Below are 24,340 nucleotides of genomic sequence, written 5' to 3'. Positions count from 1 at the left end.
AATTACTGAATGTGACAAAATTATATTTTCTCTTTATTTTTGTAGGTTGATTTAATAACTAACACTAGTTATCCCCACTTCAAAATTTTCCCTCCTGTACGATTAAAATGACTAAATTTTTTTATTATAAATTAAAATGAATTCCAATTTAAGAAAAACTTTCATTACGTAAACATAATTTTACACCTGTTTGATAAAACTATGATCTTAATCCTTTTTTTGTTACATATTCAAAAGACCAGAAAACTACATCACTTGATATTTCCTACAATAATAATATATTATTAATTTTCATAAAATTGATTCATTTTATAACCTCTAAAATTACGAAAGGATAATGATATCTTTCATTATTCTTTCAGATATTATTTACTCTTATGAAAGAATAATTATGAAAGCGATGCAATAAAATCTGCATGTGTTCTTATCCTGTTTAGGATCAAAGATTTAAGCTATAGCTCATCCAAAAGAAATATTAATATAATATTTTCACTTGTTCAATAGCACTGACATTTCACAATTGAATTTGGTTTTAAGAAAATTTTAATAGTAAAGAAACTTAAGCCCCAGGATGAATTCCATAATTTAAAAAAAAAATACTTTTTCCTTTTTTGAAAATCTTCTACAGTAGTGCTTCCTCCCCGCAGTTAATTTTACGACTTTTGCCAGCTTTGGTGTGATTTTATTAATATCTCATTTAACTTATCTTATTCAGTAATCAACTAATGGGTTGAAATTTAGGTAATAACTTACATTTGAGAGGAGGTTCCCGATAAGGAGGATCCAGTCGATTGGTCAGTAAAGAGGAAGCAATACGTGGGCTTAGAATAACAGTAAAATTAAGAAAGCTAATTTATTTGTTTGCCCTAATATCAAAGTGTACTGCATCAACTTAAAATTAAATTTGACATTAATGGAAACTGTAATATACTGGGTCACACAGAAAACGAATGATTGGCTTACGGTAATAGGTGGCTCAGTAATGATTATAAAAAAAAAAATATAAAGCTAGTTAAACAACGGAGAATCTAAAAGTTTGTAAAAACCTTTCTATGCATAAAGGCTATTGAAAAATGATGTGTGTTGGAAAATTATAGTATGCAATATCTTTGAAAATAAATAAATTAATAATATATACTTCATATTATCAATTTATTATAATAAATGAAGCAGATAATCTTTTTACAGGTTTGATGTGATAAATATGAATTTGATAATATGTATTAAAAAATTGGTATTCATTCTTATATGAAAATAATATGTATTAAGAAACTAATACTCTGTGTTTTGTTTCATTTTCACGAACCGAAAATTTCGTTCAAAAATCTTGTTGTCAAAAAAACTTAATTTCCTTTCCACCATAAAAATAATCCAATTTTCTTCTCATAGTGGTAGCTCATGAAAACTGTTGTTATAATTCTTCATAAAAGAGTTTATTATAAAATGTTTTGTAAATTACAACTGGCACAAATAAATATTCATTCATTAATATAAAATCTTAAATTAATTTAAAATCTGGGACTCATTAATCTATATTTTATGAGTTCCAAATTCCGAATTTAAATACTTATTCTACACTTGAATTTTCATTTAAGTGTGTCAGCAATTTCATCAGCTATTTTAATATTTTATAGATTAATTCTATATTATATAAATTTTATAAATGTTTTGTGTTAGTTTTTAGTTCCCTTACTGTTATATATAACAGATGAAGAGTAATGTTTCAGTAAAAAAATTGTCTACGAGACTGGACCTCAGGGATCTAGACGAGAATATTTATAGAAATGTTTGAAAAATAATTCAGTACATGCACATGTGTATGCATGAATGTATATGCGTTATCCCCTAAACTGCTTCTTATATCAGCCTCAGAATATTCAAAAAGTCTGAAATTTGGCACAATGTTTCTCTATATGAGGCAATGTTTCTATGTATCTTTAGGGGGTGAGAGTCATATCATGAAATGAGTAAAGTTTACTACAAAGCTTACTCTGACGCATTTTTGGTACTAGTAAAGACATTCATAGATGTTCAATAAACTAACCCCACCCATAAAACGAATAATATATTTTGAACCTTTTTTCAGTTGTTTTTATTGATTTATTTTACTTTAAACTCAATATTATGAAACATTATACGCGAAATTTGGTGTTTTTTTTAATGTTATTATAACATACTTTGAATACGATGCCTATTAATTTAATCTTTATTTGTGTTGGCGTCGGGAAAGGTATGCAATTCGTTGATAATTTAAAAATTATTAACTTTATTCGTAAAATTATCTATTACATAAAACTTAAATCAGTGAAGATGGTTATTGATAAAGTCTATAAATATTTGTTTTTTAAATTTATTCTCTTTTATCTACAATTTTCTAAAATAAATTTTACTGGTACTAATTTAAATAAGATGTATTTTAGATGCTGTTACCTGAATATTCAAGGCGAAAATTTCTAAATTCATTATAATTGTTAATCAAAGGATTTTCTCTTCTTAATTTATTTTTAATGTTTTAATATTTTATATTTCCTGTCATTTTTTGTATAATTTTAAAATGTTATCCTTATCTTATTAATTTTAATATTTAAATTGCAGAAATTAATTTAAACAAAGCATAAGCTCGTATTTATGCTTTTAACTGAATTTTTTATTTAATTTATTACTGCTTTCATTCAGCGAAAAAAAAAACTTGTTACAGTGAATATCAGTCCTGATAATTATATTCAGTTTTGGGCAAACAATTTTCTAGTATATCTTCTTTCTTTGGCATTTGGACTTATGCTACGATACATTGTCAAACAAAATGCACGTAGTATGCTTGATCCAATACCGGTAGAAGTTTTAATTTTTTTGACAAATTCAAGCATCAACCTATAAAACTACTTGTTCTTCCAGTTATTAATTTTAGTTTTTTATTTCTGAGAGAATTTTGAGACTCAGTATTTTGTTAGACTTCTGATCAACGCCTCTCTGAGATTAGATATATATATATATGTCGCGTATCCCTTAAATTTCGTTCTTCAATAGTTTTTTTTTTGGGCTTGATGATGTCGCCACATAAGCTTGAAGCTCGTGCGTGGGATACATTAATGGAATTTCGTACCGTATAAAGAATATCATGCCTGACCAGGATTCAAACCCGGGACCTCCGGATGAAAGACTTAGACGCTACTACTCCGCCAGGTATTCTTTTAATTGAAGCCTAAAGTACACTAGTAATACGGAAATAGGAATCCAACTTTTTATATGTCAGTCCTTTCTTATTTACCGTAGAACAAGATAGAAAGTTATGTTGAGAATGGTGTATAAAATTAAAGCTCTCAGATTACAACTCATATGTGTATTTTTTAACTGAAAGCCTGACTTCTTGTAGTGTGGGTCTGTAGTGGGTTTTATATCGACTACTAGGCTTAAATACTGTGTGGTTATCACTAGGGAGATAGAAGCGATTTTCTGAGTTAACAATTTAACCTAGTGTGTGATTTTCATAAATCAAATGTCCTTTAAGAAATATAAACAAATTTATAAAAGGTTCTGTGTTCCTAGTGAACAAAAAACGTTAACAAAGTTATTGATCTATTATGACGTCAATAAGGGTCAGAGAGAAACAAAATCGTTATTCTTCTCTATTTCTATAAGCGACAGAAAAAATTAAAAATTCTAAAACCATAAATGCTGATAGATACTATAATTCTATTTGATCTATTGATTAAGTTGCATAAATTTTTGAAAGCCTCCAGATATCTACTGCAGCTTTCTTGCTTTGATTCCAGTAGGTAGTTGCGTCTCTCGTTCATGTAATGAGTGTCCCTATAATTTCTTACATGAATAGATCTCCAGGATAGGGTGATATTAATTAGAATTCAGTAACAGAACGGTGGCCGGCGATATTATCCAGTTGCATATGATAAAATATAACTGTTCGGCCGAGCTTCGAACTCAAGGAAAGATTTAACGTTAATCACTTGCGTTATTCAACAATTTTATATTAACAATTGACTCAAAACAACTAGCTGTCATATATATATATATATATATATATATATATATACATTTTTTTTTAATTTTTTTATTTTTAATTTATGATTTCCCAGCTCCGTTACTTTTATTGGTCGATATTTTAAAACAACCCGTCCAAAATGAAGAACTATTTTTAAATATACAATATTTAGAAATTTTATATCAGTATATTTATTCACTCTTACACATACTTATATAAAAATTAAATAAAAAAAGTAATTTTTTCTAGTGGTATTATAAATTAAGCATTAATTCACAGCAGAAAGGAACTAATTTGCTGCTTTACAAAATTTGTCCTGATCTTACTTGTGGTTGTGACGTATGCAATGTCACATAAGATACAAGAGGATGTATCAAAGTATCTTTCTCTGAAGAAAATGTTCATTGTATAATGAAATCGCTATAAAGGAGCTTTAGGAACAAAACCCCCACCATTTTGGTGGGTTTAGCATGTTGATATGCAACTATATATTAACAACTGACTCAAAACAGTGGGAAAGCTGTTTACTTTTCACCTTCCCTAATAATCCTGCAAGTGGATGCTTGTTATTTTTTGAGATCGGCAGTTCTATTCCTTGGACTAGGTTATTATGTCAGATCCTCGAAATATTTTGGTTATGGCATATTAGTGATATGTAAGAAAGTTAATGTGAATGTTAGAGAACTTTGAATTTGGTGACATTTGCAAAAATAAAATTATTTGTTATAGAGAAAATTATGCCTGGACTTATTTCTTTATTAAATATTTTCCATAATTATTTGACGTTTCTTAAAATTCTCTGTGACAGAGTATTGCATGGAAATCGAATATCATTATTACGACTATTACAATCGAACAGCATTTTGGATTAGCTGGTCCTGGATTCAATCAATATATTGCAACGGTTCGATTTTTTTTTAACCTATCATCTTATTTCAAACCCACCTTCCTAGTAAAGTAGTTTAGCGTTACCGTGGTGGAACTAATATTATATCAGTAACATATTAATTATTATTTTATTACTTTTTTTTTGCTTGATGATATCGGCATATATACTGGAAGCTTATGCATGAGATATGGAAATGGAGTTTTGTAGGCTATGAAAAATGCCATGTCTGACCGGGATTTGAACCCGGAACCTTCGGATAAAAGGCCGAACATTGTTAGTCCATATAATTTTTCCATAAAAGATAAAGTACACCTGAAAACACGCGCGCGCGCGCACACACACACTTTGTATTTTTTCATATATACGAATTAAATTATTCTGATGTAATTTTTATTAATATTTTTGATCCTTCAGTTCTTATGCATATTTGGTACTAATTTCGCTATTTGTAATAAGTACTGAGAGAAATTAACATTTATAATCTACTCCTTCCCATGACAAAACTATATGAAATAAATAAATTGCAATATTTTAAGATAAATTTAATAAAACTAAACTCATATTAATTATTCTATTTAGTTATTTAAAACGTATTACTCCTTATTAATTAATAACTTGTTTCAAAGATGTTAATTATTGTGTAGATAAAGTCTTAATAAAAAATAAGGGATTAAATTTAGTTTTAATAATTCTTGTTTAATATCGTTAAGTTATACTTATTTATCTTTTATTATTATTGTTTAATTTTCCTTTTTTTTCAACGCTTTCAGACTAAAACGTTATTTCAATAAAACTATCATTATAATCCGTATCACAAAAAAATATTTCATAAAAATAAAAATTGTAATCAATCCAAAAATTGAATTATTAAAATTTTCATTATTGCGTAAATTAAACTTAAATATATGATTTATATATTTAATTGTATAATATCTTTTAGAAAAAGAAAGTCTCACTTAACATTAAATATTTTTCTTATTTTCGAGAAAAATTAATTAAATAAATCAAAATCAATCGAAATTAATTACTGTAGCTTCTATCTAAAAGATTAAGTAATCTGTTTTCATGTTAATAATACTCTCTTTATTTCTGTATAGCCTCCGGAACTATCGTAAGGTATTACTTTAGGAGATGAATGAGGATGATATGTATGAATGTAAATAATGTGTAGTCTTGTACAATCTCAGGTTGACCACTCCTAAGGTGTGTGGTTAATTTTCCATTCATCAAAGAAAACCGGTATCCACGATATAGTATTCAAATCCGTAATTAATAATAATAATAATAATAATAATAATAATACTGGTTTTTAAATAAGTCTGATACTACTTAAGGAGAATATGAAGTTATTATACAAAAAAAAAAAAATAAATACCATTATTATTCTAATTAATAAAATAGCTAATGAATGACCAGTACTAAAAGTTCACACAAAATACATATGGAAATAAAGGAATAGAATAGGTGAAGTTTCCATGAAGGGTGTCAGTACAGGTTTTTAATTGAAAAATTCTTTCTGAACAAGTATATAGTGTCTGTCAAAATCGTCTCAGTAGTATTCATATTGTAAATTTGGAGTTAAAAATATATTAAAACTATAAAAAAAGAGATTACGTAAAAATGTTTCTTAATTTTGGTAAATAAAGTATTTTTAAATTAATTTTTTATTATAGTTTATACAACGAAAATAAATATGTTTATTATGTGGTAAAACTTCTTCCCTCTACTCAATCTAAAGTTAATACAGTTCAATAGTAAATTTATTTTTTTTTTTATAATTATTTTATTTTGTTAAATAAATTTAAAAAAATAAATAAATAAACTATTGAAGAAAAAATAATGTTTGGCTAGTATATTTGTTTGTAACCATGAAACTAAAGAAAGGTTACATGATTTTTATTAAAAATTCGTAGATATCAAAAGATTCATCTTATTTACGAATCTTGAATATACTGTACTATATAACATTAATAAATATAATACTTAATAATTAAATTTATTTCTAAGAAATATCATAAAATTAAAAAAAATAAATAATAAATTTGAAGATTATACAATAAATTAAAAGATTTTTAACATAATGAATATAGTTAATTAAAATTTTATCACAGAAGAAGGATACAAAAGGATAGAGAAGTATCAAAGGATACATTGAGGAATAAACAAACTTTTTATTTTATATAATAAAACATTATATAGAATGTGTAATGAATAAGTAGGTATGCTACTCCAAGGAATACAAAAAAGAATTTCTCCGGTATTTTCCAGGACAGATCAAGGAAAACCATTGTAAAACCTTGATGAGAGCAGTGTCAGAAAACATCGATTTAGTATAAAATAAAAAAAATATAAAATGATAAATGTTTAAAATATAAACAAACTGTTCGAGATTAGAAATATAAAACCCAAAATAAAAAGTAGTACGCAGATTATAAAGTAAACAATAGTATTAAATGTTGAATGATAATATTTTTTTAAAAAAATTGATTTTTCATTAATAAATTACGGAATTTTCATCTATGTATTAGGTACAAGGGTATATAAACAAGTTTAATCTTTTAAATTTTTGTAGTAATTTTTGCCAAATCCTTTAGGCATTTCTCGGCTAAAAATTTAAGTTATCAGAAATTTTAAGGTGTTACGTATTATAAATTATTTGTAAAATGACATTCAAAATAATTTTTTTTTTTAAATTAATTTTTAATTCACCTCATGCTTATATTAGTTAATGTAAATCTAATAAATGATAAGAAGAAATTCATGAAATCTACGATTACACATTCGTTAAAGGTTAATGATACAGTTGTTATTCACTGCAAAAGATACTGGATGGATAATTTATTACATTAAGAATTATCAGTAAACTATTTTCTCGACGGACCATTTATGTTAATATTATTAGAGTTATAAGGGTTCATCCGATGCATATAAAATTTGCATATCTATAGACTACCGTTGTTCTTGAACTTACAGTCATTGGGATCGGTTCTAACTCCATAATTTTACTAATTAATTTATCTGGACTTATTTTAAATTATTTTTTTTAATAGGACGTAAAACTAAGTTTTAAAATTTCATCTTTTCCGTATTTTGTTTTATTTCTACGATTTTAGAGTTCTTACAGTTGTAATAGATTATTAATTTATAGAAAGCACTTTAAAAAAAATGATATAATTGAATATGTACTTACAGTACGACCAATACCCCATTCCCATGTCTTCCAGAATCTTTTCAAAGTTGAGTCCCGCATGTCAAACATGAACGTATTACTTTCGATATCAAACTGCACCACTACATTGCGCGTCGCACAGATAGACTACTGTTGTGTGCCCGCTACCGGCCCACGCCACAAACGCCGGTAGAAGGGGGGATAGATCAAGGTACCCCCACCTCATAAATACAACATACTGACAAACATTCACTCACCCTTCATAACTCAAGTTCGGCAAAACAGACAATTTAACCTAACGTATTACGATTCCTATATTATACACTCGCACAAACAAATCGATTTATTTTCATTATCACCTGTTTGACCTTTCTTTGACTGCTATCAAAGCCACTGTTACTTTATCAATATGTGTTCTATAACTGTTTTAATTGTAAAATATATAGAGATAAAGCATCTCTACCTTTTATTCGGAAAGTTTTAAGTTCGAATAGCGGTCAGGTTTGGCATTTTTCATACACTAAAAAAAAAATTCATCGTACATTAAGTAACTGAAATCGGTTCTTGATTCCGAAGAAAATTAGTAAAATAAAGAATTGCACTTAAAATATTTTGAACCAATCGATTTTCTAATAAAATATTAAGAAATACAGTTCGATGTACAAATATGCATTACTACAAAGAAAATTTCTTATTACAGGCACATTAGTTATAAAAAATGTAGTAACACTGTAAAAAACTCACGAAAAAATATTATAAATAGGTAAAAAAATACTATAAATAGTACAAATTTTGATGGTTAATTATTTTGGAAACAATAAGCGAACTGAAAAACGCTTGCATACTGAATAAAATTATAGTTATTTTTTTTTTAGAGTAAGATGTTTTCTTTATTTTGTATGTTTCCGGTAGCTCTGTTTTCATAACATCCATTTCCATCAGTCACTTAAAATATATATAAGTACAATAATTATAGACTTTATGACAACTTTTCTCACTGTGAACACCTCTTACTCGAATTTTAAATTTACGGAAGGAAGCATATTATTATGAAATTAGAAAAAAAGACAATCAAAATTTGGCGCCAATGAGTAAAAGGTATTTTTTATAATTTAATATCATCTTAACTCGATCAATTGCAACAATATTATTAATTAAGTATTACTTTACAAAGAAAGAAAACAAGTTAAAAGGAGAGAAGAAACGGATTCTATAATAAAAAATTGTTTTTTAAATTCGTTTAAAAATTGTAATTATTTAATTATTGAAATACCTTTTAAATGACATTAATTATTATCTATCAGAAACGTAAACAAAACATTTCTCTACTTATTATACAACCTAAAACCATTAAATTCTTTCTTATAATATTTATATATAAAACGCCCAACAAAAACCACTGAAGATAAATATTGATGAAAATTTGTATACATGCTCTTCTTACGGTGTAAGTGCACACTAAGAAAAGATTTTTGAAATTTCAAGTTTAAAGGGGTGAAGAAAGGTAAAAGCTTCTGAACAATGATTGCAAATTTTCCTCACTTCCGACTTTACTAAACGAGATATTTGTTAGATTGGGACTTTCAAAAACTCTTCAGATAAATATCTAAAATTCATTTTCAAGTTTTTGAATTTCGATTTTTTAAATATTGCCACAGTGTACGGCGTGAGGTTCAACCAACATAGCCATTGATACTAGACCCACCTGGTTGGTCTAGTGGTGAACGCGTCTTCCCAAATCAGCTGATTTGTGAAGCCGAGAGTTCCAACGTTCAAGTCCTAGTAAAACCAGCTATTTTTACATGGATTTGAATGATAGATCGTGGATACCGGTGTTCTTTGGTGGTCGGGTTTCAATTAACCACACATCTCAGGAATGGTCAAACTGAGAATGTACAAGACTACACTTCATTTACACTCATACATATCATCCTCATCATCCTCTGAAGTATTATCTAAACGGTAGTTACTGGAGGCTAAACAGGAAAAAGAAAGAAGCCACTGATACTAGATCGAACTTGAATACTAGATCGTAGATACCGGTGTTCTTTGGTGGTTGGGTTTCAATTAACCACACATCTCAGGTATGGTCGAACTGAGAATGTACACTTCATTCACACTCATACATATCATCCTTATTCATCCTCTGAAGTATTATCTAAACGGTAGTTACCGGAGGCTAAACAGGAAAAGAAAGTAAAAAAAAAAGCCACTGATACTGTACATGCGACGCAACTGGCTGCACCTGCCTCCGGTTACTTGACTAAAAAACAAAAAATAAAAGTAATTAAAAAATTACTTTATATCTATAAAGATATAAAGAACTAAATACATGGAGATAGAAAATAATTTATATCTTCATGTATTTAGTTGTTTAACGTATATTCCTTCTGTATTTTTAATAAAAATTTGTATTTACCGTTTTATCAGGATTTAAGTTAAATCTAAAATCAATATTCTTTAGTGATACTTATTTATAAATAAATAATTTGCTATTAAAAAATATTGCGGGTGAAGCAGCGACGGGAAAACGCTTTTATATATATATATATATATATATATATATTTATTTATATTAATAAGATAAATCATATTAAATAATAATGTATCTATTTATTTATAAGCAAAAAGAGATAAATAAGAAAAAGTATAAATTAACAAAAAGTAATAAAACACACACACACACACACACACACACACATTCTTTCTTTCTTTCCTAAATACTGTGTGTGTGGGGGATATCGGTAAGAAAGAAACACTGTATACAGTACATACATATTTATATATTTATTTCTTATCCTCATATATATTTATGTTTTACTATTTTATTAGCTGGTACCCTCGGCTTCGTACCCAAACCATGATTGTTGTAACAATTTTCCAGTTTATAAATCGGTAATAGCATGAGTAAAATATTTCTTATTGTGATTTATGAATATCCAAAGTATGAAGACTCTATATATATATATATATACATACAAATACATCATTCGTGTGTCCTCGTTATGCAAAATCAAAATTTGATAATTTTTAGATATTTATAAATGTGCAGTAACACGATCCATTTAAACGGAGAGATAGTTGAAATCTTTATTTCCGTAGAATTATGACAATAGTATTTTTATATACATGTTTACATCAGCGCCTCGTTATAAACTATATTTCTGGTTCTTCCGTTATCACAGCAACTAAAGAGCTCGCTGCTCTTGCTTATTTTAGAACGTGCCACGTACAACTGATCATGAGAAAACCAAGCAACTCGTAAATATACACCTGCCTACGTAAACTTTGACATTGTAACTTACTGATAGCCTCTACAAAACATAAATTAACTGGAAACTGTAGTCTTTTAAATTGAAACCGCAAGTTATTAAACAAGATTGGAATTCTAGAGATAAGTACAGTTTCTCCTTTGCCGCAGCCTGTTAAAATAGTCACTTCGATGGTATGTTTTTTTAGAGATTAACTTTCAATCGAGTTCCACTACATAATTCTGATGGCTTCAGATTTTTCACGAGTATAATTTAGAACAGCTACTTTTAAACTTAATATTTGAGCTGGTAATCATGATACTAATAAAAGATTCATAATAAATATTTGCTAAATTTCTAATAATATTTGTTATTTGTAAAATCTTCTGGAGGAAAGTTATCACATTATAATTGGTATTCAGTTTCATAAAACAGTTCGTGAGATTTATAGGGATTTCCCCCATGGCACCTATCACTATTGGTATTGTCTTAACTTCATTCTGATGCTACACATCTTTTATATCGTCTGCGAGCGGCAAATATCTTTCTATCTTCTCGTTTTCTTGTTTTGTGAGATTGTTTACCAGTGGTACAGTTACATCCACAAGGAGCTTGATTCTTCTTCTTATTCATGTATACAATACCTGGCATATTATGAGTAATGGTCCTATCGTTTCTTTGTATTCTATTCCAGTAAAATTTGATCTTTTCGGTTCCAATTATAGGTTCCGCCTTATATGCATAGTATGGCTTCATTATATTTATTATCCCGTTATTGTACAAATAGTGTTGATGAATCACTCCTGTGATGTAGTCGTGCCTTCTTGTATGTTCCTTTGGGGCTAGTACGGAACATACACTTAATATGTGGTCTACATTTTCCACGAACTGCCCGCACGTCCGGCATTTGTCTATAGCCACTTCATCATATTTCAAGTTGTGTTTCCTATAGTTCCTTATGGAAACTACGTGGTCTTGAATCGCCAACATGAATCCCTCCGTCACCGAAAAAATACCGCCTCTATTCAGCCATATATAACTTGACCTTTGGTCTACGTCTCCGTTCTTCAACATAGTTGGGAACCATCCATATAGCTCTTTAGTTTTCCAGGCTTCAATTCTGGTATTCTCGGGAACTATTTTTATACGTGGATCGTACTGCGTTTTTTTTTCAGGTTTAGATGTGTCAAAGTTATATCTGCTCTCATAATAGCTTGATGAGGGCGACTATCCTCTTCTCTGATGTAAAAGAAATCTCTCAGCTTGCCAGTATGCAAGCGGAAAGATTATAGCCCAAGCTTAATATCCAAGTTCCCGCGGCCTCCCATTTTCCGCGAAAGGTATAATCTCTCAACGGAGCTCCTAGAATGGTGTACCCTGAATTGTGTACAAATGGTTCTAACCTCTGATTCAACGCATCTAGTTCAGATTCAGTCCACGCTAAAATTCTCAGATTGTATAATATACAGGCATACCGTAAGTATACAGCGCTTTAATCTTATTGAGGGCATGGAGCTGAGTGTTCAGGACTTTCTTTACTTAGGTCTGGAACTCATTTTTTAATTTCTTTCTACATCTTGGATTGCTGTATTCCAGTAGACTTTTGGTATTCTGGACAGTTTTGTCGGCAAGTTCAGGGAAGGGTTCCAAAACCATTCTACGGAGATCTTTACTATAAGGTATGTTAGTGGTTCCTAGTTTATTCACTATTAACCCACCGGGTTGGTCTAGTGGTGAACGTGTCTTCCCAAATCAGCTGATTTGGAAGCCGAGAGTTCCAGCGTTCAAGTCCTAGTAAAGCCAGTTATTTTTACATGGATTTGAATGCTAGATCGTGGATACCGGTGTTCTTTGGTGGTTGGGTTTCAATTAACCACACATCTCAGGATTGGTCGAACTGAGAATGTAAGACCACACTTCATTTACACTCATACATATCATCCTCATTCATCCTCTGAAGTATTATCTAAAAACGGTAGTTACCGGAGGCTAAACAGGGAAAAGAAGAGAAGTCTATTCACTATGAGGTGGCAACGAATAATATATTCTTCCATATATTTGGACCATTTGGTTCAACGCCATGTCTCTGTAGCCGTGGGTTGAGAAGAAATCCCCTCATTAACATTAGAAACAGGAGTAATTTCATTTCCGTTTCTTGTGGTACCAGAACGTGGAGGGTGGACTAAGATGCCAGTTGCTCCACTGCATCCACGTTGTGAGAGACGAATTGGCGGTTCCGAGGAGCCATCGTCTGAGTGGGCCTATCACCTGGCTATTAACAATTGCGATTTGATTCTCCATTTTTATTATTATTATAGTGAATAATTAATGTTAAAGTAATAATAATAATTATACCACTACAAACAAGTTCCAAGCCCTGAGCCAGTCTTTAAAAGCGTACTATTGAAACGTAGGAGTAAATACCGCTGAAAATAGTCGGATCATCTGAGTCCAGATTATTACTTAATCCACCCTGTAGAGTTAGTGATGAAAACCGGTAAGTAACTTTGAATGCAAAGGAAAAAGAAAAAGTGATAGAAAACCGGAAGAATTACAGGGGATAAATTCAGCCAAAGATAAAACCACTGACTTGGAAGAATTAAGGCAGCAATATTCCTGCTATCTTAAAACCAATTGATTGTTGGTTAAACCAAAGTAAGTTCTGATTAATATCTAAAACGGTAAAACCGTTGGAAATCTAATAAAAGTAGATTTTCAACGGTATAGATATTTTTGTTAAACGTTAACTCAAACAGCTTTAATATATATAGAAATTTTAATACAATACATACATGTATGTTTTCATGATTGGAGAACTGCGCAAGACGTGTAGGGTGACTGCAAAAAAATTCTTCTGCACGGGAAACCAATCTGGTTTAGTCAGTAAAACCAATACGTACATGGTTTTATTATTATAATAAAATTTTCATTTGATTACGTAAAATAACATGAAATTCAAACCTCAAAATATGAACACGATCTTAGAAATTTGAGTTAAAATTATTGGTGTAAGGTAAACGTTATTGAGCAATTAAAAAAAAGATTAATTAAAAAAATCCAACATTTGTATATTTCACAGTTTTTCATTATTAAGTAATTGTTTTGAAAATACCAATACTTTATTAAACAAATTATAACCGGATTAAGGAGATATTATATAAGAATAAAGTCATTGGTAAAAACATTAATAATAAAAATAAACAAGCTGTTAATTAAGAAAATAATCTTCTTTCTCTGTAAAGAACAAATAAGCTTAATAATAAGTATAATTACAGAATCAATTTTAACTAAGGTTTACTACTTTAATCTTCTGCATAATATTTTAAATTATTCCTAGTAATCTATTACCGTCTTAACTACTGAGATGATTCATTGCTTCCTCATTCAGTTATTGGGTTAATTCCATTTATTACATGAATGAACATAATTATAGACTAAAAGTTTGATATAATTTTTAACGGTTATTTGACAAATTTTATTTACTTATTATTCAAATCCTCTTTTTTAATATGAATCATTTTATAGTTTTGATATATTTCTATCATTCATTCCTGTCCTACGGCAACCTCCTAGTTTTAGCATACTTTCCTAATACTTTCGTTTGATATATATCCCCTAAACGTACTTTCCTTTAGTATTTTTACTCTTCATGCGTTCATCACTAGAATCAAATTCATTAATCCTGAATGTCTCAGTGCATGGCCTTGGTATTTTATTGTTGCTTTTACTATATTCTGTTTCTTTTCTCTATTAAAATTCTTCCTAAAAATCTCAGTATTCGTATCCTAGCAAACCACGTAGATATCACTTGCTGTGACACCCATTTCAAGATCTATTAAATATTGTCGCGTATGTTTTGCGGCTTGATCAGGTATTGAGAGGTTGACAATTAAGAATGTTTATATAATTTATTATATATAGTATATATAATATACTATATATACAATATATATAGTTTATTGGTTTAAAATGTTCACAATTACAACCAGACAAATTAATAATAATAACGATAATAATAATAAGTTAAAATTATAAAACATTTAATGAACACAGGATTTGTAACGGGGAGGAAAGAAAAAGGTCGGAGACGAGTGAAAATGATAGAATATACAAAAAGGGAAGAAAGTTACTATAAAATGAAACTGATGTCACAGAATGGAGGGTGGCCATGTGAAAACCTGCCTTTGGGCAGAACATTTATTATTAATGAACACAAATATTAATATAGTAATTACAACCACAATAATAATCAGGATAATAGAAGTAAACGATATATGTAACAAAATACGCGACATAATACATAATAAAAACAGTAAGTATGACAAAAAAAAAACAGAACAAAATACATAACGTAATCGCCAAAGAATAACAATCAAAATATTACACATAAAATAGTGTTTAATAGTCTATAATAAATACAGATATACTCAAGACAGAGTTAAATAAATAATAGTTCAGAATTTATTCCAGGTAGAAAATAGAAAACTAGAATTCAGCCGCTTAACAAAAAAAACCGCTAGTCTTAACCCTTTCTAACCACTAGTCTTGTTTTAAAAAACAATCGTATAATGTTTGCCTTTCAAATACCTTTTCTATATACCCCAAAATTTTATGAATGAAGTCTACTGCATTATTTCCTTCACTTATACACTTATAGTTTTACTTAACCCACCGATATTATTTTTTGTTTACTGGAATTACTCGTGGCATCATCTTAATCGTGTCGAACTGGATTCAAGACTCTCCCCGCTGGACCTACGTTGCAACGTCTCGCTGTACTGGTTCGCAGAACTCCGCTGAACCTACATAACTCGCAGCCTCTCCTCACTGAACTCCTCGCAGAACTGCCCTTGCGGGACTGAGGCCGCAACGCCTCGCAGACTGGTTATAATAGAACTCTATTTCTAGCTGGTCTTATTGGGCTATTTATACTGCTAGCCTCTTTACCTGTCGGACCAGACCTAAGTCGAAGCATGAGAACAGTTGACCGAGGCTTTTATTCCCATGAATTCCAAACCTGGTTTCTTCTCACCATACAACAGTTGTCCATTGTGACAGCAGGCAGTACAACAAAATACGATTGTAAAACAGATCTATTCTTTACAAAAACGGTTCTCCTTTTTGTCCCTCTCCGGATTCCTCCCATTATTATACTTTCTATAACTTTCATAAGAATTGGTAGGAATCCGTTACTCAGGCTCGCTATACCAGTCTTGTTACAATACCTAAAACATTTTTTTGCGTTCATTGTTATTATCAATATAAAATATAATCACAATCCAAACTATTTTTATTAGGGATTTTTTTATCTTTAATCAACATGTAATATTTTCTGGTTTTCTTACATAAGAAACCATTTTTTGTTTAATATTACAACGTAAATAATTCTGCAATTTCTTATAACTTTTCTACTATTTTTGTAATATTTTTAATACCCAAGGTTACTCTTGTTTACATTTAAATTGATTTGTTCCTCAGAAAATTGAGAATTCATTAATTTTTCTTATTTCCAATTTCAAAATGAATAATTGTCTCATCAATTGGAGAACGGATTAATTTTTCGACTTTTATGATTAAACAGAAATTGAGTTTGCCTGCATTTCTGATACTTTTTTTTACAATTGCTTGACTTTCTTCATATATAGTACTGTTATTCCAAAAGTATGGAACAAACACATTCTCGTACACAATATAAATAACTCTTACTTCTCTATATTTCAATACTATGTTTCTTAAAATATTAAAAGTTCATGCTATTTTAAATTGCCTTGTGAACATTTCATTTTTGTTTGAAAATTTTTTTATGGAAAAAATAATGTTCTTATTATGTGCTGGGTGACTAGTTAACTCTCTAGTCTTGTATCGCAGGCCGTTTTGATGTTATATACTTCATCGGTACTTTATTATGTTAGGTTTTAAACTAACAGTGCACCCTAGTCTGGAGCTCCATGAACGTAACAAGCTACAGGTGCACTCACTAGACAAGAAATGGGAGGGGGCTTCGAACGAAGAAATTAGCATTGAGTACCAGAGGATTTCCAGAATATAATACGGATCAATGGATCAGTATTTTTTTTTTTACTGGAATAATATTAATTCATTGCACTCCCTGGTCTGTCGATTGGAATCCTAGCTGTTGACAACAGGACAAGGATGGGGGAAAGATAAATTAAATTATATTTTTTAACGCCTTACTTCTCAATGACGTTAACAAAGACATGCAATGAAAAGTTCGTTAGTTTGAGTGAACAAACACTGTAAGCTCAGTAAACAAAATCAATCTTTAATGGCTATTTATTAAAGTTAAAATTTAATATTTAATTTATAATTACGTAACATTTTTGCTACTAAAATAAAAAAAACTTTGCTAAACAATTATCTGAATAGGCTAATTAATTTTAAAATAATCTAATCTAAGCTGATATCCAAACTTTTGTAAATGTTTTTATTTTACTGACACTACCCGTTCTACGGTTAATCAGTAAAATCTAAAATTTATTTTATTTGAAAGATATTGGTTGTAATATAATTTGTAACTTTTTTAAAGATTCAGATTTAAACTATATAATATGCTGTAACAGGTGAGCCATTTTTTTTTTATCAAGTATCAGACATAATGACTATTTGATTGTTATTCAGTTCATTTTTATATCTGTATTGCAATAATGATGTTAAAGTACACAAAGTAAGAATGAGTTTTTATTTTTCAGTGCTGATGGAAAAATAAACAGGATATTTCTGTCATTCATAAAGAATTTCATAAAGATTACATCTGCATATCCTTTAAAAAGTTTTATAACTAAATATAGAACATGAAAATACTGCAAGTGTTAGAGGTGTTTTGCGATCAGGTAAGCCTAGTGCTAGTTATATTTTAGAAAGCAAAGAATATGTTGCTGAAACATTAGTAAAGAATCCATATCAACCGGAAAGGCTTCCGTTAGGCTGGAAATACCAAGAATAATTGTAAGAAAGATTCTGCAGGAATTGTACCTGCCTTCATTTCATTCGCTTCTTGAATAATTTTGGTAGAAGAGTGGAATTTTGTAAAGAATTTATTATTTATTGGAAATCAAATCTTTATTTTATTTCTATGATATTATCGGATAAAGCATGCTTCAGTTTAGTACAGGATACATTCATACGATTTGAGGAATTGCGATTTTTTTATTTAAAGAGTAATCAAACAAATATCTCCTTTAAATTCAAAAGTACTCGATCGTTTTAAGTTGTTGATTGAAAACTCGGTTGATTTTATGAATCGCGATTTTTCCGATTGGAAATAGATGTGTAATTGATTATTGAATACTGCAAAGTTGTTAGAAAATAAAGACAATTTGAATATTTCCTTTGATATTAATTAAAAGTGTAGTAAGAAATATGTTTTGTTCAAATGTTTTATTAACAGTTTTAGTATTGGTAGTCGGGGAACTGAATTTTACTTCAGATAAAAATCAATCAGGCAATCGATGTAAATAAAAATGCAAAAATAAAAGTCAGAACAAATATTAAACCAGTTTAAATAGAAAATAATTCTACAGAAAGAGGAACTTAAATATAAATGAACCAAACTTGCCAAGTGACTCGATAGAAAACTCAATAAATTTGTTTTTTATGTTACGTTTTTTAATTGTAATCTGAGATATTTTCGGTTGTGTTGATCAGAAAGTTCTGTAATAAGAATTCAGGAAGTTTTGAATTTAATTTGTTATTTGAGCTGAATTCCCTTAAATATAAAATTTGATAACCATGCACAAAACCTAATTACTCTAGTTCGTTGTATGCCTTCCTGCTTTTTGGATAATATCGAAAAAAATGATTAAATTTCTTTTTATAAAGTTTGTAATTTGTAGCATGTGCACTAACCAAAAGCAAAATTGAATACTAAAATAGCATATTCGTTCGTGCCATCAATCCTTAATACGGATAGAGAAAATATAAAGATATTAAATAACATTAAAAAAACATGCAAGCAATATTTTATGGCTAATTTTTAATTCTTAAAATCTTTTTAAAACAATTTAACGATGTATACAACTGCTGAGTAATAATTATTTCTATAAAATAAAATAATTTATTCTGTTCATGTAATACAAAGCAAATTATTTTTTTTCACTAAGATTCAGATGAGGTTAGTAGGGTTAGAGATTGTATAAATAAACGGGCTTTATACAGAAGTTGTGGTTCATGAAGTAATTGTGGAATCCCGTGATCTTGTGATTGTCCTTGGAAATATTCCATGGGACTGACTCAATTGCCTGAGGATTCAATTTGTTCGGTAAGATATAAAAGTCGACGAACATTACCCTCATAAAACTTACTGTTTAATTTTATTTAAGAAATTTTGTTGAATTCGTGATCAGTAGAATTATTATTGGGAAATTTTTAGTACGTAACCATTTGTTTATTCTTTTAATAATTGTTTTGTATAAGCTTAATAACTTCTAAAATATAATTAACATTTCTATTAATTTATTTTACAATATGAAAACGTTAGTATTTTGGGAAGGTAGTTTATTGTGAAAGGTTGTTATAATAAAATAAAGGAATAAAAATGTTAGGATTTTTAATTAACGATTTAATCCAACAGAGTAATAAAAATATTTATTGTAATTTTTAGAAAATAACGAATCGATATTGATAAAGATAAAAATTTCTACCACTATTATGTTAAAAATATTGATTTTCTTACTTTTAAGGGGAAAACTGATTCAATAGAGTCAGTTTGATACCTAACTCTATTATTCACATATAGAATTTTTATTCAACTCTACTAGTTCAGTTATAAACTGAAGTAAATTACAGTTATAATTCATCAGAATGCAAAGATACTAGCGCTGTAAAAAGTAGATAATTACAGGTTGGAACTAGTTCAGTTACACAGTAACTGAAGTAAAAGATTAAAATAGCTAAGCTACAAATGAATTAAGAAACGTAGTTTTGAACTTACTGTAGATCAACCGCTACTTGCAGTCGATGGTGATTACAGTAACTACTTTTTCATTTACCTAAAGTAAACCAGAATTTAAAACAATAACAGTATTTTTAACAATAGTGTTCATTTTATCAATCATTGATGTTTGTCAGTATCAAGATTTAGTTGGTGTTTTATCTGTAAATTTTTTATTGATTTTAATTTATTCATGATTAATCTGCTATTAGTTTTACTTGATCTAGGAATTTTTGGTAGCGGCAAAAAATTAACATTGATTTGACGATCTCTACACACATAAATTATAATTTTTGTGTACGAATACTACTTACTATTTGGAAAAATAATATAATTTGTACAAATATGATTTAAGGATTGGTAAAAATAAAAACTTTGTCATTGAGTTAGAAACAATTTTTTTTTTACTTGGTCTTGAAATAAACATTTTAACAAATACTATGCATTTCAAAGAATGTATTTAAATTTAATAAAATTTTAAAAAAGCTAACAAAAATTGCATGACTTTCGCGGCTACACCGGTGAAGGAGGTAGGTGGAATCCTCATAATCTTGCATAGCTTTTTCATTGCAAAACATTTTTCTGTATTTAGGTCCCAGATCTATAATTTAGAAAATTGTAGAATTTCATATATCATATATATATATATAAGAAGTAAAAGCTTTCAAAATAATTTAAAAAAATATTTAAACAGAAGGGACATAGAGAAAAAACGTGTTTAAATTTTAAGAGGTAAGGATTGATTTTTTAAAAATTATTTACACATGCATTATATGTAAAACATTTGATCTAATGAAGTTTTCTCTAAAATGCCTCTGGAGAATATCGATATTGATTTTTTCGCATAGTGGAAGTGAAGGGTGAAAATGGATTTTCTTTACGTTTTGAAGTATGGGGACTACAAAAATACACTTAAATTGGGGTTTATACCCCAAGAGATTGTATATATATATATATATATATATATATATACAGACGATAAATTAAGTACAACTCAAGAACCACTCAATCTTCATAAAATTTTCATTAGCATAACTTCAGATATATTACCACAGCATATCTAAATTCCAGAGTAATTGATCCAGTAGTTTTGAGATTTTCAAGCACAAAAATTTTACACATAGGCCTATAAATAAATAAATTATATATAAGGAAACCACAATTTAAGAGAATGATATTTTCTTACACCTCATACCTCAAAACGAAAACAAAATCGACTTTCACCCCCTCATTAACACCATGCGAACGAAGTATTACTGTACTTTTCTTCGCAAAGTCGGTCAAAATTGTAGGCCTGGTTAGCAAAATGATTATTAATATTCTGTTTCGTACTTATCAACTAAACAATCAATATTAGTGTTTGTTAATGCCGTTCAACATTATTCATCTGTTTTTCAGGTTTTTTTTTATATCGCTAACAATGAATCAACTCATTATACTGGGCGTGTCAGTGTGTTACTCTATTCTACTATGTACTGGGAAAAAAAAATTTCTTTGTGTACTGTACTATTGTAATTCATTTAACTATTAAAAGATGCGTAAAGTCTCTTTACACGGGCCAATACGATATCACACATACGATTTCTATATGAATAAATAATGAGCTACGTTAATCTTATGAGAAATAAAATTATGAAATCGTTTGAATCTCATTAAAATTGTTGCAGGAAACGAAAACTTGTAAATGAGAATAAGGTGGTTGTTAAATAAATTAGCTAAAAAGAAAAATTAACTCTACATAAAAATTAACTTGTTATAAAATAATATTTCTAAACACTCTAATTATGCAAGGATAAACGGTGACAACATTAATACATTTTCACTAAAAAAATAGTTTGATGTGGCATGAATATAACTTCAAAAAATCTGATGATAAATTTGGGTTGAAAAGTCAACATGCTGTTTTTCAACTTCATTTGACTACCATCTTGGACTAAGCACGAGTGTATTTGTGGCTTATAATTTGAAAAATAATTTCAACTTGGCCTTAAATAAAACGAACTGAAATTAGATAACCTATACTATTTTCATTCCCTTAAAAAAAATGTACATTTTTAAGGGTTAATTATGAGCAATAACTGTATAATTTAATTTCATTGATCATTTAGCCATCAATCCTATTTGATCCATGAAGAGGAGGATGATGCAGTGTTTACTGCAAGGATGACTTAATGACTACTACAAGAGTGGGACTACTGCATGCTTTTTAATTCTAAACATCTGCCAAGAACTTTTCTAATTAGAGCTTTTAATTCTTTATGGCGGGCTACTTTAAAAAACCGTATCGTTTGCTAAGCAAATCAAGTCTCTGTTTTACTTGACCATCTAACAATTTTTTATAACGTTTGTCTCTTAAAAACATTTTCCTACGAAATCATGTCTTTTTTAATTACTAAATATGTAACCTTAAGCCGGTTTACGATTATTTTTTTTTTTGTTTTCCTTATTCATATAATCGTTATTTTTATTTATAGAAAAAGTAAACAAACATTCAGATGCAGTGGAAATGTCTTTAAGACAGTCATCAATGTTCGACAGTCAATAATGTCCAGGGTCCCTGCAACAGAGCTTACATTTGTTGCTAACGAATGATTATATTTGGCACGGGCCAAATTCGGTCAATTGTGACCGACAATCTGATAATTTATTTTATGTAATTTTATCAATTCAATTTAATTCCAAAGCTCGGTTTGTTAAATACAGTACAAAATGGATCAAATCTACTAACTATAATCTACTAACTATTAGTAGTTTTGAAGTTAAAACTACTAATTCTTTTTGCTTTCTTACTTTTTTAAAACAAATCTAATAAAAACAACTTTTTTGAGGATAAGGGATCCCATTTCAGTAGAAATAAAAAAAATTGTATCGTTTAAAACTCAACAATATATATATATATATATATTCATACGTGTATAACTGTACACGTTGGTACTAAATATATACATACATAAAGCGGTAATGAAATGAAATATATTTCAAGTGATACTTTAGAAAATATTAAATAATATCTAAATCATGTACTGCATGACAGGATTACTTAACGCAATAAAAAGATTGCTATCTCAATTTCCCTGAAGTGGGAATAGGATTGCATGCAAAGTATAGCTTTGATGTAATCTATATTAATAAAGAAAATAATTTCATTTTATTCATTTTTATAAAAGGATATTCACTATAATAAGATGAGTTAATTTAAAATAAATTTTACTTTATCATCTTCTTATATTTAAATTGTTTACGTTGTTATTAAACGTGTATTTCTGTATCATAAATTACAGTATTATTGCCCGATAATTATTATAATATTTTTTTTATTATGTGGGAATCTTTGTAGATTCCTGCAGTGCTATTTTTAAAATTTGTTTAATGTAATTAGATTTTTTCATTATTCCCTTTTCTTAAATATTTCATTACTTTTTTTACTCTTATTTTATGTTAACTGAATTTTCCTCCACTTTAATATTTCTTCTAACACATTTTTCGTAACTGGCAAAATAACAATATAATCGGCCAGTTGGAACAGTTTTATTTTTTGAAGAGTTACTACATTTTAAAACTTTTTCCTTAATTTTTATATTACTTCTTTAAGAACAAGTTGAAAAGCAGTAGCGGCAGTCTCAATTCTTTCTGAATCAGAGCTTGATTTTCTTTAGCTTTTATCTGTGTTACAACTTCTACCTAGTTTCTTTTACGGAGTGTATATAAGTGTTACTAATACATGTTTTCAGTTTAATATTTCTTAAAATTTTAAACATTCTGAATGGAATAGAAAGTTCAAAGAATGTTAAAAGTTTACATTTATAAGATTAATTTTAATTATCAAAGTTTCAATGTAATATATTTGATGGTTACACATTTATTACTATACGTTTCGTCATTCATCCGTTCAACAATTTATAAAATATATTTAATTTTTATATAGGTTATAATAATGCAAATCGAATTATATTTAAGATAATAATTTAAAACAGTTTGTTTGATTTGGCAAATTTAATTTTTTTATTTTTCTGGGCCCCCATTTAAAGATAGCTTATTTGAAAAATATGTCAAACGACATGTTAATGGCAGAAACCCCTCC

General features: G+C 28.6%; 1 protein-coding gene across 4 annotated transcripts in view; it reads right to left on the bottom strand.

Moving 5' to 3' along the window:
* The window catches only part of LOC142327879 (facilitated trehalose transporter Tret1-like), a 318,438-nt gene that overhangs the window by 179,314 nt on the left and 114,784 nt on the right, over window positions 1-24,340 (bottom strand). The window contains exon 1 of one of the 4 annotated variants that reach the window (XM_075371273.1): window positions 8,080-8,221. The exons of the other annotated variants lie outside the window; for them this stretch is intronic. Coding sequence (XP_075227388.1) covers window positions 8,080-8,148 — 69 coding nt within the window. The 5' untranslated portion in view covers window positions 8,149-8,221. Of the gene's footprint in view, window positions 1-8,079; window positions 8,222-24,340 lie in introns of those variants that run through there. 4 annotated transcript variants of the gene reach the window in all.

The sequence above is a fragment of the Lycorma delicatula genome, chromosome 1 (genome assembly GCF_047948215.1).
Source record: "Lycorma delicatula isolate Av1 chromosome 1, ASM4794821v1, whole genome shotgun sequence".
Taxonomy (NCBI): Eukaryota; Metazoa; Arthropoda; class Insecta; order Hemiptera; family Fulgoridae; genus Lycorma; species Lycorma delicatula.
This window is presented reverse-complemented; position numbering and strand designations above follow the sequence as displayed.